The 14,995-nt window shown below is 33.9% G+C and overlaps 1 protein-coding gene across 1 annotated transcript; it reads left to right on the forward strand.

Annotated features, from left to right (window-relative positions):
- The first annotated feature begins 5,859 nt into the window (after positions 1-5,859).
- Positions 5,860-7,140, forward strand: LOC124943664 (F-box protein CPR1-like). The gene has a single exon (XM_047484141.1). The coding sequence runs from the start codon at positions 5,860-5,862 to the stop codon at positions 7,138-7,140; it is 1,281 nt and encodes a 426-aa protein (XP_047340097.1).
- Positions 7,141-14,995: the final 7,855 nt, after the last annotated feature.

A 14,995-nucleotide genomic window follows, 5' to 3' on the forward strand; every position in this document is an offset into this window, starting at 1 on the left:
GTCACAAGATATTGGTCAATTGAGGGGTTAAGTGGGGTGCCGAGAGGATTAAATATATGTTCACATTAAGTTTAAGATTAAACTTAATTTTTACAAACTAAAACCAATTTTAAATTAATAAGATTTGAATAATATTAATTCTATTTAAAATATTTATAGATAAATAATATTTTAAATATATTCTTATCTGTGCAAATTGTCACGGGCTCAGTCTTTTCACTAACGATCCGTGCGGCACTAGTTACAATCTTCGCAAGAACGAGTAACTAGTCAACCTTACTCGACGTAACACTCGACGTTTAATAGAATTGACACAAGAATTCTAAAGATAGAGTAAAATCTTACAAAGAATAATATTATATCACTTGAATACTTGGTGATTTACAATGTAATACCTCACAAGTATTTATAGGACTAATTCTAACTATTACATTAATGACACACTAATTTAGGGCATTCTTTATAAGTGTCAATTAGTGATGCACTAATTTAGGGATTCCTTCTAATTGTCAATTAATGATGGACTAATCAAGGACATTCCTTTTAAGTATCAATTAGTGATGCGCTAATCAAGGACATGCCTTTATACTCTCAATTAGTGATGCATTAATCAAGCACCTGCCTTCCAGATAGAATATTCCTTGCGTTAGGCTTAAGCCTCCTCTTCTTCTTGGGCCAGGAAGATTGGGTCGTGATCTTCTCCTTAAGCCTCCTCTTCTTGGGCCAGTAAGATTGGGCCGTGACATTCTCCCCCACTCAATCTAGCGACGTCCTCGTCGCTTCCTCCTTATAGGCCTGGATGGTGTCCCCATATAAGATAAAAGTCTTGAGCGACATGCTGACTTTCCAATCCATTTCTTCTCTAAGAAAGGGCCTTCGTATTGCCTCATAAGCACTTTGTGAACTTTGGAAAATCGTCTCCCTTGATGGAGGAGAAGTTTTACTATCACTCGGTTTGCTCTGAACTCCGAGTGTCTTCTCTTCTTGTCCTCCAATTTCTTCATTCTTTTGGTGGTCTTGACTATTTCGTACTTCTCTTTTTGAAGGGCAACTCCTCTGGTTGCCTCTTCAATTCCTCCAATTTTGGAGGCTTCATGCGATAAAGAACCCCCGCTGATGATTTAGTACATTTGACTAACTCTTCTTTGTGATCCACCTCTCTCTTATGGTGGTGTTTCTCTGATAATCCAGCGGGTATTACATCATGACCTTTATCTAGGACAGTTGTAACTTTTGGAGGTATCTTCTTTTTAGACGCAGTTTTCTCATCTTCTTTCACGGTGACAAAAGATGATGGATAAGCATTCTCCGCACCTTTTGAGAGCTGCATGGCAAATAGGTGCCTAGCTTTTCTCTTTCCCTCTCTTGTTAAAGGTATTGTGCGAGTATTACCTTGCTCTAGAATGTACATCATATTGGAAAAAAGGAGTAGGATGTCATTTACCTTGTCAAGGAACTCTATGCCTAGAACCATTTTGTAGTCATCAATGTCAATAATGGAGAAACCCAGAAAGCCGGTCCACTCCCCCAAGTTGATCTTTACATTACGAGCAACTTCATAAGTTGCACTTGGTGCCGAGTTGACTACTTTAAGTCACCCTTTCTCCTTAGTGTACTTGATCCGTAGTGTTCGCGCCTCCTTTACCTCTAGAAAATTGTTGTTGGCTCCCGTATCCAAGAAAGCTTTAACCATGTGGTTTCTTACTTTAATTTCCACTAATAGTCGTCCTTTCTTCGCGGATTTTGGCCCATCAAACTTTGCTGTAACGACACTAATTAGGTTTAACGACCCCAATCGAGCTTCATTGTGAAGGCGTTCTTGCTCCTCCATCAATGTTGATAGTTTATTCTTCATAGGGCACTGTCTTGTTTTGTGCGGTATTTCACAAAAGAAACACTTTATCCTTGGTTTCTCTCCACGTTTCTCGTCCCGATCTCCTTTACCATTGGATTTGATAAAATTAACTGGGTCTTCATTGTTATAGATATGGTCTCCACCATTTTCCCATTGTAATTCCTCTCATAGGTCGACTTTGGTTTCTCTTGCCTTCTCATTTCGACAAGAGATTCAGCCACGGCAATAGCGGAGCTTAGATCTTGGACACCACGCCGTTCCAATTCCAACTTCGCCCACATTTGTAGACCATCAATGAAGGCAAACAAGGCTTCATCGTCTGAGTAGTTAGGGATCTCAAGGAGAGTAACGATGAACTCCTTAACATACTCCTTGATACTCCCTCTTTGTGAGAGCCGCCGCAACTCGGCACTTGCTTCTCGAATAGCGTTTTCAGGATAGAACTGTCTCTTGAGTTCCTCCTTGAATTCACCTCAGGTATTGATAGAACACATACCTCTTTCAATGTCGCTACTTCTTCGCCTCCACCAATGCATCGCGGTGTCTTCCAGGTATGTCATGGCAGTATCTATCTTCCTCGCCTCTTCTACTAGGCTGAGTGCTTTGAAATACTGGTCCAGACTCCATAGGAAGTTGTCGATCTCTTTCGCATTCCTCTCGCCTAAATACGCTTTAGGCCTTAGAACGTCTATCCTTATCGGATTGGGGACTCCTACAGGCGCGCATCCGCACTCTTGCGCAACCGCCTTCTTGAGTAACGCCAAATCCTCTTCGGTAGCTTGTAACTTAGAAGTCCTTACCTCGAGTTTCTCAGTCAAGGTACTAATTTCACCAAGGAGGGTCTGCTCCACAATCTGAGCTTGCTCTTGACATTTAGACAAGTCTTCGTTTAGGGCACCTTGCATTCCTCCTCAGAGCTTGTCTCTCTCCTTCTTATGATCGACGATGCGTTCCTCTAGGTCCCCGACATTATCTTGTCCGTACGCCACGGTGAGTTCTACCTTCTCTAACCTGACGATAATATCAACGATAGCGTCTCTTAATCTTTCTCTCTCTTTGGTAGCTTTGGTTCCTCCCGCCTAAACTTTGCAAGAGTTCCTACTATCTTCTCCGGTCCCGTGGGGAAGATTCTCTACTTCGTCCATGACCTTTGAATTTTCTTCCGATCTCTTCGTCATTTCGGCTCTAATACCAATTGTCACGTGCTTAGTCTTTTCACTAACGATCCGTGCGACACTAGTTACGATCTTCACAAGAACGAGTAACTAGTCAGCCTTACTCGACGCAACATTCGACGTTTAATAGAATTGACACAAGAATTCTAGAGAGAGTAAAATCTTACAAAGAATAATATTATATCACTTGAATACTTGGTGATTTACAATGCAATACTTCACAGGTATTTATAGGACTAATTCTAGCTATTACATTAATGACACACTAATTTAGGGCATTCTTTATAAGTGTCAATTAGTGATGCACTAATTTAGGGATTCCTTCTAATTGTCAATTAGTGATGGAGTAATCAAGGACATTCCTTTTAAGTATCAATTAGTGATACGCTAATCAAGGACATGCATTTCAACTCTCAATTAATGATGCATTAATCAAGCACTTGCCTTACAGCTAGAATATTCCTTGCGTTAGGCTTAAGCGGGCTTAAGCCTCCTCCTCTTCTTGGGTCAGGAAGATTGTGTCGTGACATTCTCCTTAAGCCTCCTCTTCTTGGGCCAGGAAGATTGGGCCGTGACAAAATGCACAGGATTAATGCTAGTTATTTCTAATTTATTTTGATGAATTATCTTTCTAAAAAGAAATTTTCGTATTTTTAATGATTGTATTTGACCGATGTATTAACAGTACCGTCATCAATATGACGCCATCTGAGATTCATTCTAAAAAACTATGGAATCGGTTTGAGCTCAGAGCTATGGAATCGGTTTGAGAGAGCTCGTCTTCATTTCATGATGATCTTTGTGCACATTAATATCTTAGTATTAGTGTGGTATATTGTCTTTATTTTCTCATTTAATTGTCTTTCATAATACTTAAAAACAATCTGAAGTTTTATGGAGATATCCACGAACTATGTTTCATATTCCAAGTTCCAATTAATTTTTGTTGAAGTGGTAACATTATTTTTAATTCACGATTAGAGATGTTATTTAATATTTTTAATTATTTAGCTACATGATTACAAGTTATCAAAGCAAAAATATTTATTTTATGGTTTTCAATTGTTTTGTTTGTATAGCAAAGAAATGGCTTATCAATAAACTTCATTATGGATGAAACAAATAATCAAGTTTGTATCAAAATGATGTTAGACATCAATTTAGACCACATTATCAAAATTAAATATATCTTTTATTTATTATTAATTTTTGCTAAGTGATTACAAATTATAAATTTTCAATTATAATGAAATACATTTTAATTTATTTCTTTACAGTTTAATTGTTAATCATGATCATATCAATGTGATGATGGTTGAAAACTGAAATATATAATTTCTATCTAATATATAAATACTTACAAATTGTGAAAATGTAATAAAAAGTAGAGGTGAGTATATCTTGGGCTAACCTAAATCTCAACCCTAACCCAAACTCAAAGTATTAATTTGGGTAAGTTTATTTGGGTTGGGTTGAGTATGTGTTGGGTTGGGTATAAGTTGAGTTTAATTTGGGTTTGATTAAGTTTAAACATTTTCAAACGTAATAAACGCGTTAAAAACGTGTTAAACGTGTCAAAATGTGTTAAATATGTCAAAAATGTGAAAAACGTGTTAAACATGTTAAAATGTCAAACATGTATTAAACGTGCCAAAACGTGTTAAACGTGCTAACATGACAAAAACATGTGAAACATGCCAAACATATGTTAAGTGTGCAAAAACGTGTTAAACATGTCAAAAACGTGTAAAATTGTTTATAATGAGTTACATAGTTATTAAAACAAAAAACGTATCAAGCGAGTTAAAACAGGTCAAACGAATCAAATATTAGATAAATGAGTTATAAAAATGTGTTGAATAGGTCAAAAACATATTAAATTATGTAAAACGAATCACATAATTATTACACGGATCAAAATATGTTAGGACAAAAACGTTTTAAATATTACATGCTAAAAAAACGTAATAAATATGTTAGAAACTAAAACTTAGTTTTGGTTACCCAATCCATTCTCAATTCATATTATTCATTAATATGCGTTAAATAATGGGTTAATCAAATTTAATTTGGGTTGAATATGGGTTAGGTTTACCCATTTGCACACCCCTAACAAAAATAGCTAACTCCAGGCAAATATTCGTCGCCAAATATACGTCGGTATAGATAAACCATACATAATTTCATTACCAGCGTATCTCAACAACATTTGTTTAGCGTTGGTAAATTAATTATATATGTTTTGAAATTATCCTGAAACTATTGCCTTATTGTTTTTCTTCCATTCTTTTATATATATATATATATATATATATATATATATTAATATGTTTTCTAAATTATATATATTAACTAACCCAAAAGTTCATGTAATTTCAAATAGATTATATACAAAATTTAATTTAGAATAAAAGTAATATAATTTTGTAATAAATATATTTTAAAATATAATAAATCAAATAGAGATAGAGAAATTGATAGGCATTATCAACTTTAAAATGAGTGATATACAAATGTTCTCCTTCCCTATTATTACTCATTAATGAATTAAAGAGAGCAAAGTAAGCCTAGTCTTGAGTAAAGACCAAGTTTCTTAATGACCCAATCCCATACATATATGCCTAACATCTGTAATCGCACCCCTAATCATATCTATTTAATTAGGACTTGGAATTAGGTTAAATGTAAAAAAATGGGAATATTTATTGCTTAAGATAAAATACTTCTTTTTAACATGGCATAAATCATATTTGCATGCCTGTGTTTGATGAGGAGTGTTATGATCCGAAGTTAATTTCCTTTTTTCTTGTATTGTACAGTCCATAGAAGATGGTGCAATTGCCGGATGTGATTCTAGAAGAGATTCTTTGTCGATTGTCTGTTAAGTGTCTGTTACGTTTTAGATGTGTATCTAAATCATGGTTTGCTATAATCAGTAGCCCCAATTTCGCCAAATTGCATCTAAACCGATCCGTCCAAACCAAGAGAAACCTTAGGCTCTTCCAAAGGAACAATGATCTCTTTCGTGAGAAATTTGATTCCCTCCATGACGGAAATGTTCTTCAAAAGGTGAAGGTCGATTCCATTCCATTGACGTTTCGAAATTATAGACTTGTGCCTAGGTGTTCATGTGATGGCTTGATTTGCATGTTACAATTTCGTGGCATGCAACGTCTTTATTTATGGAATCCTAATTCAACCATAAGGAATTATGGACCACAGCCTAACTGTTTTTTACGTGATGGCTTGATTTTCGTCCGTGCCATTGAGAATGTCTTTTTATGGAATCCTTCAATCAAAAAGTCTATAAAACTTCCTTACGCATCAATTGAAATCGCAACCCTTGGTATTCACTTTGTCAGTGTTTATTATGATTATCGAATTGGTTACGATAACATCAATGACGATTACAAGGTGGTAAGAATTGTGCTAATTATAAGTAGGAGTCCAGACATCTTCCTCGATTATGAGGTTAAGGTTTATAGTTTGGGATCAAATTCTTGGCATAAGCTAGAGAAGTTTCTTTACTGTCCGGATTGGCATTCCTTTGGAAATTCCATTGCTGGTGGAGCTATGCATTGGATCTCAATTGTGAAATCAGATTTAAAAAGTGAAAGATTGATTGTTGCATTTGATCTTGGGACAGAGAAATGCAGAGTACTTCCGAAACCAGAGTACACCAGTCCTCATTTTAAATTATATTTGCATAATTTAGAAGGATGTCTTTCGTTAAGTTGTCAATATGAATCATCATCAATTGTGGATGTGTTTTTGCTGAAAGATTATGGTGGGAAGAATGAGCATTGGTCAAGATTAATTACATTGTCACCAACAACTACTTTTAAGATTTATCACCCTTTCATACCTATTGCTTATTCAAAGAGCGGTAAGAAAGTATGGTTCATGAACAGCAATCGGTTAAGAAGGAGCCTTGTTTTGTATAATTTAGAACAGAAATCAGTTGAGAAGATTAGGGGTGGCGATAGAAGATTAACTAGCATCCTATACAATTGCCTTGAAAGTCTCGTCCCTGTCGATGTTCCAGCAGCAGCTGTATGTAACCAAGTATATGTCAAATTTGATTTACAAATTGAAACTTGGTTCTCTTAATCTCAAGACTTTTTTTTTGTTTTGCAGGAACAATATTCCTATTCAAATATATGTATTTTCCTCAATAAACTACTATTTGTTCATATTTTTGACAATGGTGGATGTATCAGAAATTTGCATTTTTTGAAACAATCTTTCTGTCATCTATTTTCAGGAGATCATATTTGAAAACTTGATCCATAAAGAAAATATTTCCAAATATATTTATTGCTGTGTTATACAAGTCACTTATTTCTAGTTAATATGTTTTTTTTTCACTTGTGTTAGATTTGACTCTATTTCAATATTTGTGTTTTTTTTTTACAGATGGAGACGGTGGAAGTGGTGTAACATCGCTTTTGAGAATTGGATTGTTGAAAAAAATATATTTGTTTTTTTTTCTAAGAAAATAAGATATTTAGCTAACCCGGAGGTCACTAGGACAATTTATATTAGTAGTATTCATATTAGTTAGTTTTCTAGTTCAATATTAAATTAATAATAATTCATATTATTTATAAATTTATAAATATATATTATTTAATACAATTATAATATGTCAATGATAATGGAGATGAAAGATTTATGTGTTTGTCCTTTTAATCTAAATCCTTATTCTTTAGTTTTATAATCTTATTACTCATAAATTGAGATAAACATAAATTTTAGAAACGTATTTGAATCTGGAATGAAGAACGGTTCATTAAGTCGTTCTTCGTTATTCTCTTCTTCTTGATCTTCTCTTGATCTTGGATCTTCTCTTGATCTTGGATTTTTTTGTTCTGGATCTGGACCTGGATTGGAATGTCTGATGTGGGTGGTGTTTAAGTCTTCCAAACCTATATTGATAGCCCTCTTGAGTGTTCTTGAGAGATGAACATAAACTTTATTGTTTGATTAGAGAAACAAATAGGTATGCTATATATATGGGTTGGGGACCTAGCCCTAATATACCGATTTATTATTCGGCCCATCAACGTAATAATAAATGATATTTCTGTTTCTACACAAATAATCCCCATATTTATTATAGATGTCTAAATAAGCCTCATAATTTTTATACTTTTATAGATCACTTTAATTAAGCTTTAATATTTATTATGATAATAACTAATATACAATTAGAAATAATATATGTACCCAAATATTGAGAATAATTTCAACAATCTCCCACTTGGGTCATATAATATTTCATTCAATTATATATTATAACCTTAAGAGCTCAAAATATTGTTATCATTTTCAAATACATATATATCAATCTCGTCCATCAATTATATCAACATAGGATTAAAACGATTTTTGTTACATTAATTTGTAACTAAACCCTCAATAGTCACATATGTCAATACAATAAAATGACATAGATTAAACATATGTGTTTAGTGTGGATTAACATGTAGTGTGATCTTTAATATGTCTAATATCAACTGGTCCTCCTTTATTCCTTATAGATATCAATATGAATAACTTTATAATCTTGATTTATTTAAAACTAAATCTTTAATTTATTTAAGAACTAATTCTTTAATGTGCAAATAAATTCCAAATTATATCTATACAAGCATCACAATACAAACTCCTACTATAACTGTATATCATCTAAATGTGCAATACTCATATGAACAATATGTTAATGAAAGACCTCAGATAACAAATATTTAGAGAGCTTATCCGTAATTTTAGAGTTTGTCCAAATATGCTCATTAAATAAGTAAATATTTTGAATTCTTTATTTTCCAAATAGTTCGACTTAGTCGAACTCATATTACTCTTAAAGTAAAAGAACTGTAAAATTTTGTCACGTAATATCTTTAGTGGTTTTTCTATTTTATTCATAATTTGCAACCCCGTGATAAAACTTTACAGTCAGATTCTTTAATTGGATTCCACAAAACACATAATAAATTATGTCATCAACTTGAAATAATTCGAGTGTCTGCTTAACACTCATACAAGAATTAATTCTTTAAACTAATAATTAAACTAAAATTATGTGGCACGAATTTCTGACTGTTTTGGTATCCAACAAAATTCGAATCAATGTACCAAATTATCTCTATCCGATTCGATTTCATATGAGTATGTAATGTTTTGTTCTTAAAGTGTCACATTACTTGTTTAGTTTCTTTCTTAATGATTCAAACCAGGACCCTTCAAGTATTTGTCCAACATCATAAATATACTTAATTTCTTTATTCATATAATCTTGAGCATACATTAGACTCTTATTTAAGGAAACTTTTGTATTTAAGGCTAATCTTGAAGTACTTATGAGATTAAATTTGTCTTTAGATCTTTTAGAATATCCAACAATTAACATCTAACAATTTTTTAGTCCAGTTTATTTTTACTGGGCCTATAAGGCCTAACCTTAACTAGACAACCCCAAAAAAAATTATTATTTGTTTTAGTTGAAATTTTATTGCGTATACAAGTTGTAATTTTAAATTATTCTCTCCAACTAAATTAATTATATGGAGATATTCCATAAATGTTTGTTTCCAAATAAATAGTATCTGAAATAGTTATTTATTTCTTTATCTTTAATATGAATTGTCAATGATACGCCGATGTTTCTTTCACCATCAATTGACTTTTGACAATTAACTTAACCGTACATCAACACATTTACTTTAGTAATACTGAAGTTAACATCAAATGTGTATGAGTATTGAAGTTAAATTACTCTTAAATAAACAAAACAAACTATAATATGTATTCTTTTATGCACCACATTCTTTAGTAATTTTTTTTTAGGTGCAGTATCTGTAATTCTTACAACTTCATTTCTTTATTATATATTAAAGTATTTTCTAAGTGAACACTATTTATGTTATTTTTGTTTCAATCTTTTATTTTTCTTACACACAATTGATATGAGTTCATATAGAAACTAAGTCTCCCTTTACATAACTACAATTCACATCAATTAACTTAAGTTTGAATAAGAAAATCCAAATTAGATGCATGAGAATAAATTAGTGTAACTCTTATATTATAGTGTATTATTTCTTATGAAATCTTTTATTCTAATAATACCCTTAGCAATTTTAACCCTTTTAGATATAATTCTTAAAAAACAACAAATTCTAAATATGTGTTAAAAACTATATCATATAAAATGAATTTAAGATGTTGACAAGGAAAAAAAATCTGTATAAACATAAGTATTAACTTAATTAGATAACAAAACAAATAAACAACCATACTCACAAAATTTTAATAATCACATCAATTCAAAATAATGGTACGTCTAATCATAAGATATCAAACGCAACATTAATATTTAGTCTTTGGACATTAAATATTAACTTGCAAACGATACTCTTTTGTAGTAATCAAATATTAAAAATAAGTCTTGTCAAACAATTGGTTATCTTTGGATATTCTAATTATTCACATGGCCCACCGAATAATTGTTACATTTTTATTACCACATCTGCATAATGTTATTATGACCAATTATTTATCTTCTTTGGGCCGATTAAATAAACTCATGAAATACATACACACTACCTTCTTAATTTATAAAAAATATTAACCTACATAAGGAGTCTACTTTGATAGGATGTTGCTTCAATTAATTGATTTAATAAATTAATAACTTATGTACATACTTTAAGTGTGTAAGACCAATTATTAAACTTTCTTTTGTCCGATTAATAACCGTATAGTTACAAACACAACCGTCTTAATCTTATAAAACAAATATGTTTTATAAATTAATAATTTGTACATTATTTAAATTTGCAATCCGACCAATTATTAACCTTCCTTTGAGCTTATTAACAACCGCATAATTACAAATTTAAGTGGGACTAAAATTGTACCAAATTTTGAATGTGTTATTAATACCGAAAATTCGAATATTATTTTATGTATCAAAATTGCATAAATTCCATATGTGTTACACAAAACAAAAAATTGTGATTTTACTAATCACTCAATTATATCTTAATATCAATCAACACAATATATACATAAAGACCGAAATATGTATATATATTCGAATGTGTAATATAACATTATTGATTATTCATCCAAATATAATAATATTAAATAATTATAAATCAATTACATAGATTACGCTAAAATTCTAAATTTATCAATTATTAGATTAATTGATTTCCTTAATTCTGGATAAATAATTTTTTTTATTTTTTTTTTGGGAAAACGACTTAGCGTCATTTCATTAAAAATTCCCAAAAACGGGAAAAAAAACCACGAGTTTAAGAGATCATTCTAGACAGGCCTAGAATGATTTTGAAGTCGTAACATTCTGAATAAAAGCTAAAAACGTAAATGAATTATCTGTTTACAATGCTTTCAATTCTAGTGAGTTTAAAAAACGGTAAATTCCAGTTCCTGCAGATATTCTAGTTCTGCTCCGTGCTTGGAATTCCTCTCCACGTTCCCGTGAAGGCGCTGCAATCCGATACAATATCTTTCCATAACTCGTCAATGCTCCTGCGGGTTCTGTCATATACCCTTGCATTCCGTTCTTGCCAAATGTTATACACCACTGCTCCAAAGCCGCACTTGAACACGCTTGTTGCAAATCTATTTCCCTTGGCTTTGAGTAGTGCCGCTTGTTTGATTTCATTCCATTCGCTCGGGAAACTGATCAGCTCCAGGCTTTTATAGAATCTGTCCCAAAGCTCAGAAGCAATACAACAGCTCCCGAATAGGTGATCATTGGTTTCTTCATTTCCTATGCATAGAAGACAGCTCGCGTCCGGGATGCTCATATACTTACTGATACGATCACGTGTGCCGAGTCTTTCCCAGAAGGCGAGCCATAGGATGAACTGGTGTCGAGGGATAATCTTCGTTGACCATACAAGAGGAGCCCATTCTACTTTCTGCGCTTTTTCCCGGATTACCTCCCATATTTTCGTCAATACCAGCTTCCCATTGTCCTCAGCTTTCCATTCATGAATATCCGGTCTGTCGTGTAGTTGTATGTTACTTATATGATCAAGTATCCTCTTTCCTTCTGGAATTCTTCTCAAGAGCAAGTTCCAATTCCCGTATTTGATGTCTCTGATTTTCGCTTTTGCGCAGTCCCTTCTGATACGAGTATTTTGAAACTGCTCCTTGTCGATGATAGGCTGGTTTCAAACCAAGGGTCGTGCCAGAATAGAGTGCCTTTCCCGTCCCCTAGTCGGATGTCATAAAGATCTGCAATATCGCTTCTTAGTTTAAGTATCTTTTTTAGAGACCAGCTCATACCTTCGTGAATTTTGCAGGTCCATATGCTGGTTTCGTGTTTCATAAATCTCGTATGCGCCCATTTGATCCATAGTGACTCCTGATTGTGCTCCAAAGCCCACAGATGCTTGAAGGTTAGAGCCTTGTTCCACTCGATACAGTTCTTCAAGTCGATGCCTCCCTCGTCCTTCGGTTTGTAGAGAGCGGTCCATTTGACTTTCTTTCCTCCTCTTCCACTATTACCCTAGATAAAGTTTCTCATCAGTGTGTCGAGTTTCTTCATTACCTTCTTCGGAATGACCATTTACTGCGCCCAATAGCCAACTATGCCCATAACCACGGTTTTGATAAGTTCGATCCTCCCTGCATAAGAAAGTTTTTTCGCTGCGCAGCCAGATATCGTGTTTTTTACCTTTTCAATCAGCGGCTTGTAGTGTGAGATCTCGATCTGCTTCGCAGTTAACGGAATTCCTAAGTACCTTATGGGAAATCTGCCTTCCTTGATGCCCATGATGTTGAAGATGTCCTGTTTTGTTTCGTCCTTCACGCCTCCATAAAATGCCACACTTTTGCTTTCATTAATAGTTAAACCTGTTACCTTAGAAAAGAACGTTAGTGCAGCGCTAATATCGTAATCTCTTGTTTATTAATTTGGAAAAATAGCTTCTTCATCTGGTTTCTCAGTCCTGCCAAATTTGCTATTTCGTTTTTCCTCATTGACCACGTTGGACCAGCAGTAAGATCCTTGTTATCAGCCTAAGTATTTTCTTTGCCAGGAATTGCAGCAGTAGGAGGAGCTGAGGAGGTGACTGTTTCAGGGATGTTATCTTTCCTGAATTGTTTGTTTTTTCGGCCCATCTAACCTTTATATTTCCCACAAAACCGTTGCCTTCAATTGTTCCGATCTTCTTTAGAATATCCCCTTTAGTGTTCTTCTCTTGTGTATCAGTTTTCCTCTTTTGAATGCTATCAATTGGAATTTCAGGATCCAGATTAACGAGTGGAGAAAACGCACCCAGGTTCAATATCTCAGGGTTAGCCTCAGGTGTCACAGTTTCCTTGGGATTTACTTCAGCATTCTTCTTAGAACTTGAGTTATTTGCCTTCATGTTTTTCCTTTCTTTGATTTTCGATTCATTCTTACCCTTCTTAGCTGTTTTAGAATTATTCCATCCAGTTTCTTGATCGATCTTTTCAATTTTAGCACTTGTTTTGGAAGAATTATGCCTCTTTGCTTTTGGTTTGATCTTTGTTGCCGATATCTTCTTCATGGACTTATGATATTCGAGGTCGCATATTATTGTTTCATCATAGTCAGTGCTATCGTCTGATTCCAAATCAACATCTATGCTTTGGTTCTTTTGATTCGACCGGTGGCTCATAGCTTTGTTGGTAGATTTATTATCTTGGTGATTAGGACCGGTAGAAGGTGGATATGTGATGTCAGGACCGACATTTAAAGAGATAGGACCGGCATTAGAAGAGTTAGGACTGACATTAGAATATCTAGGAGTGGCATTAGAAGAGCTAGGACCAGCATTTGAAGAGCTATGACCGACGTTTGAAGAGCTAGGACCGGCATTTGAAGAGCTATGACCGGCATTTGAAGAGATATGACCAATGCCATGAGTAGTTTTAGTGTATCTAGGACCGGCGTGTTCAGGATCAATGACTTGAATATTCATGTTATCCACCCTTGTTAGACCCAACTTTTTTGCAACCAAATTATCTTTTTCAGACCCAGCCAAGCGAAAACCGTTGGCTAACCCCATATTAGACCCGGCCAAGCGAAAACCGTTGGCTAACCCCTCATCAGACCCGGCCAAGCGAAAACCGTTGGCTAATTTTTCTAGTTTCATACATTCTTCACCTCTTATACCCTGACTTAAATTCTGACCCAACTTATTTGTAGCTTCTATGAGATCCATACCCAGACCCAGATTGTCATTCATGATGTCATCAATCAACGAATCAATATAATTTCCAGTCAAGCTTTCACCATTGGCTATACCAATCAAGTTCAGTTCATCATCCTTTATATCTGTATTATTAGGCTTTTCTAATTTAGTTGAATTTATTTCCATGAATAGCTCTAACTCAGATCCAATTTTTTCAGTGTTTCCAGATTCTGTTAGACTATGTCCTTTAACAGTTTCAGCTAGATGTGCAGGCTGTTTAGAAGATCCTGCAATTTTAGCCTCAGTTTCAGAATCCTGGGCGCATTTAGTGTCTTCTGTCCAACCTTTTTCAAGCCTAGTACATGGTCTGGATATCTGACTTTCCATTTGATCCTTAGCAGGACAGGTAGACTTAGCATTCTGATCATTAATGGAACCCGAGACTTTTAGATTTGCAAGATTTCTTATTGTAGAACAAGACTCTGAAATTATATCCTTCTTTGGACCTAATGGACTCTGAGCACCTGATATCTCCAACCCTGTAGAGGCAATTTTAAAATGATCTATTTTGCCCAGTTTAGCATCCTCTTTAGTAGGACCGGTAAAATTTGTTTTCTAATCTTTCTTTGCACCTGAATTACCTAAACTGTCATGTTTTCCTTATTCTGAAACTGACCCCGACCTTGTAATATTCTTTGAACCTATTAATTCTCGATCAACAGTCTTATTCAGCTCTGTCATACTTACCTCAATAAGAACACCAG

Source organism: Impatiens glandulifera, chromosome 6 (genome assembly GCF_907164915.1).
Source record: "Impatiens glandulifera chromosome 6, dImpGla2.1, whole genome shotgun sequence".
Classification (NCBI taxonomy): domain Eukaryota; kingdom Viridiplantae; phylum Streptophyta; class Magnoliopsida; order Ericales; family Balsaminaceae; genus Impatiens; species Impatiens glandulifera.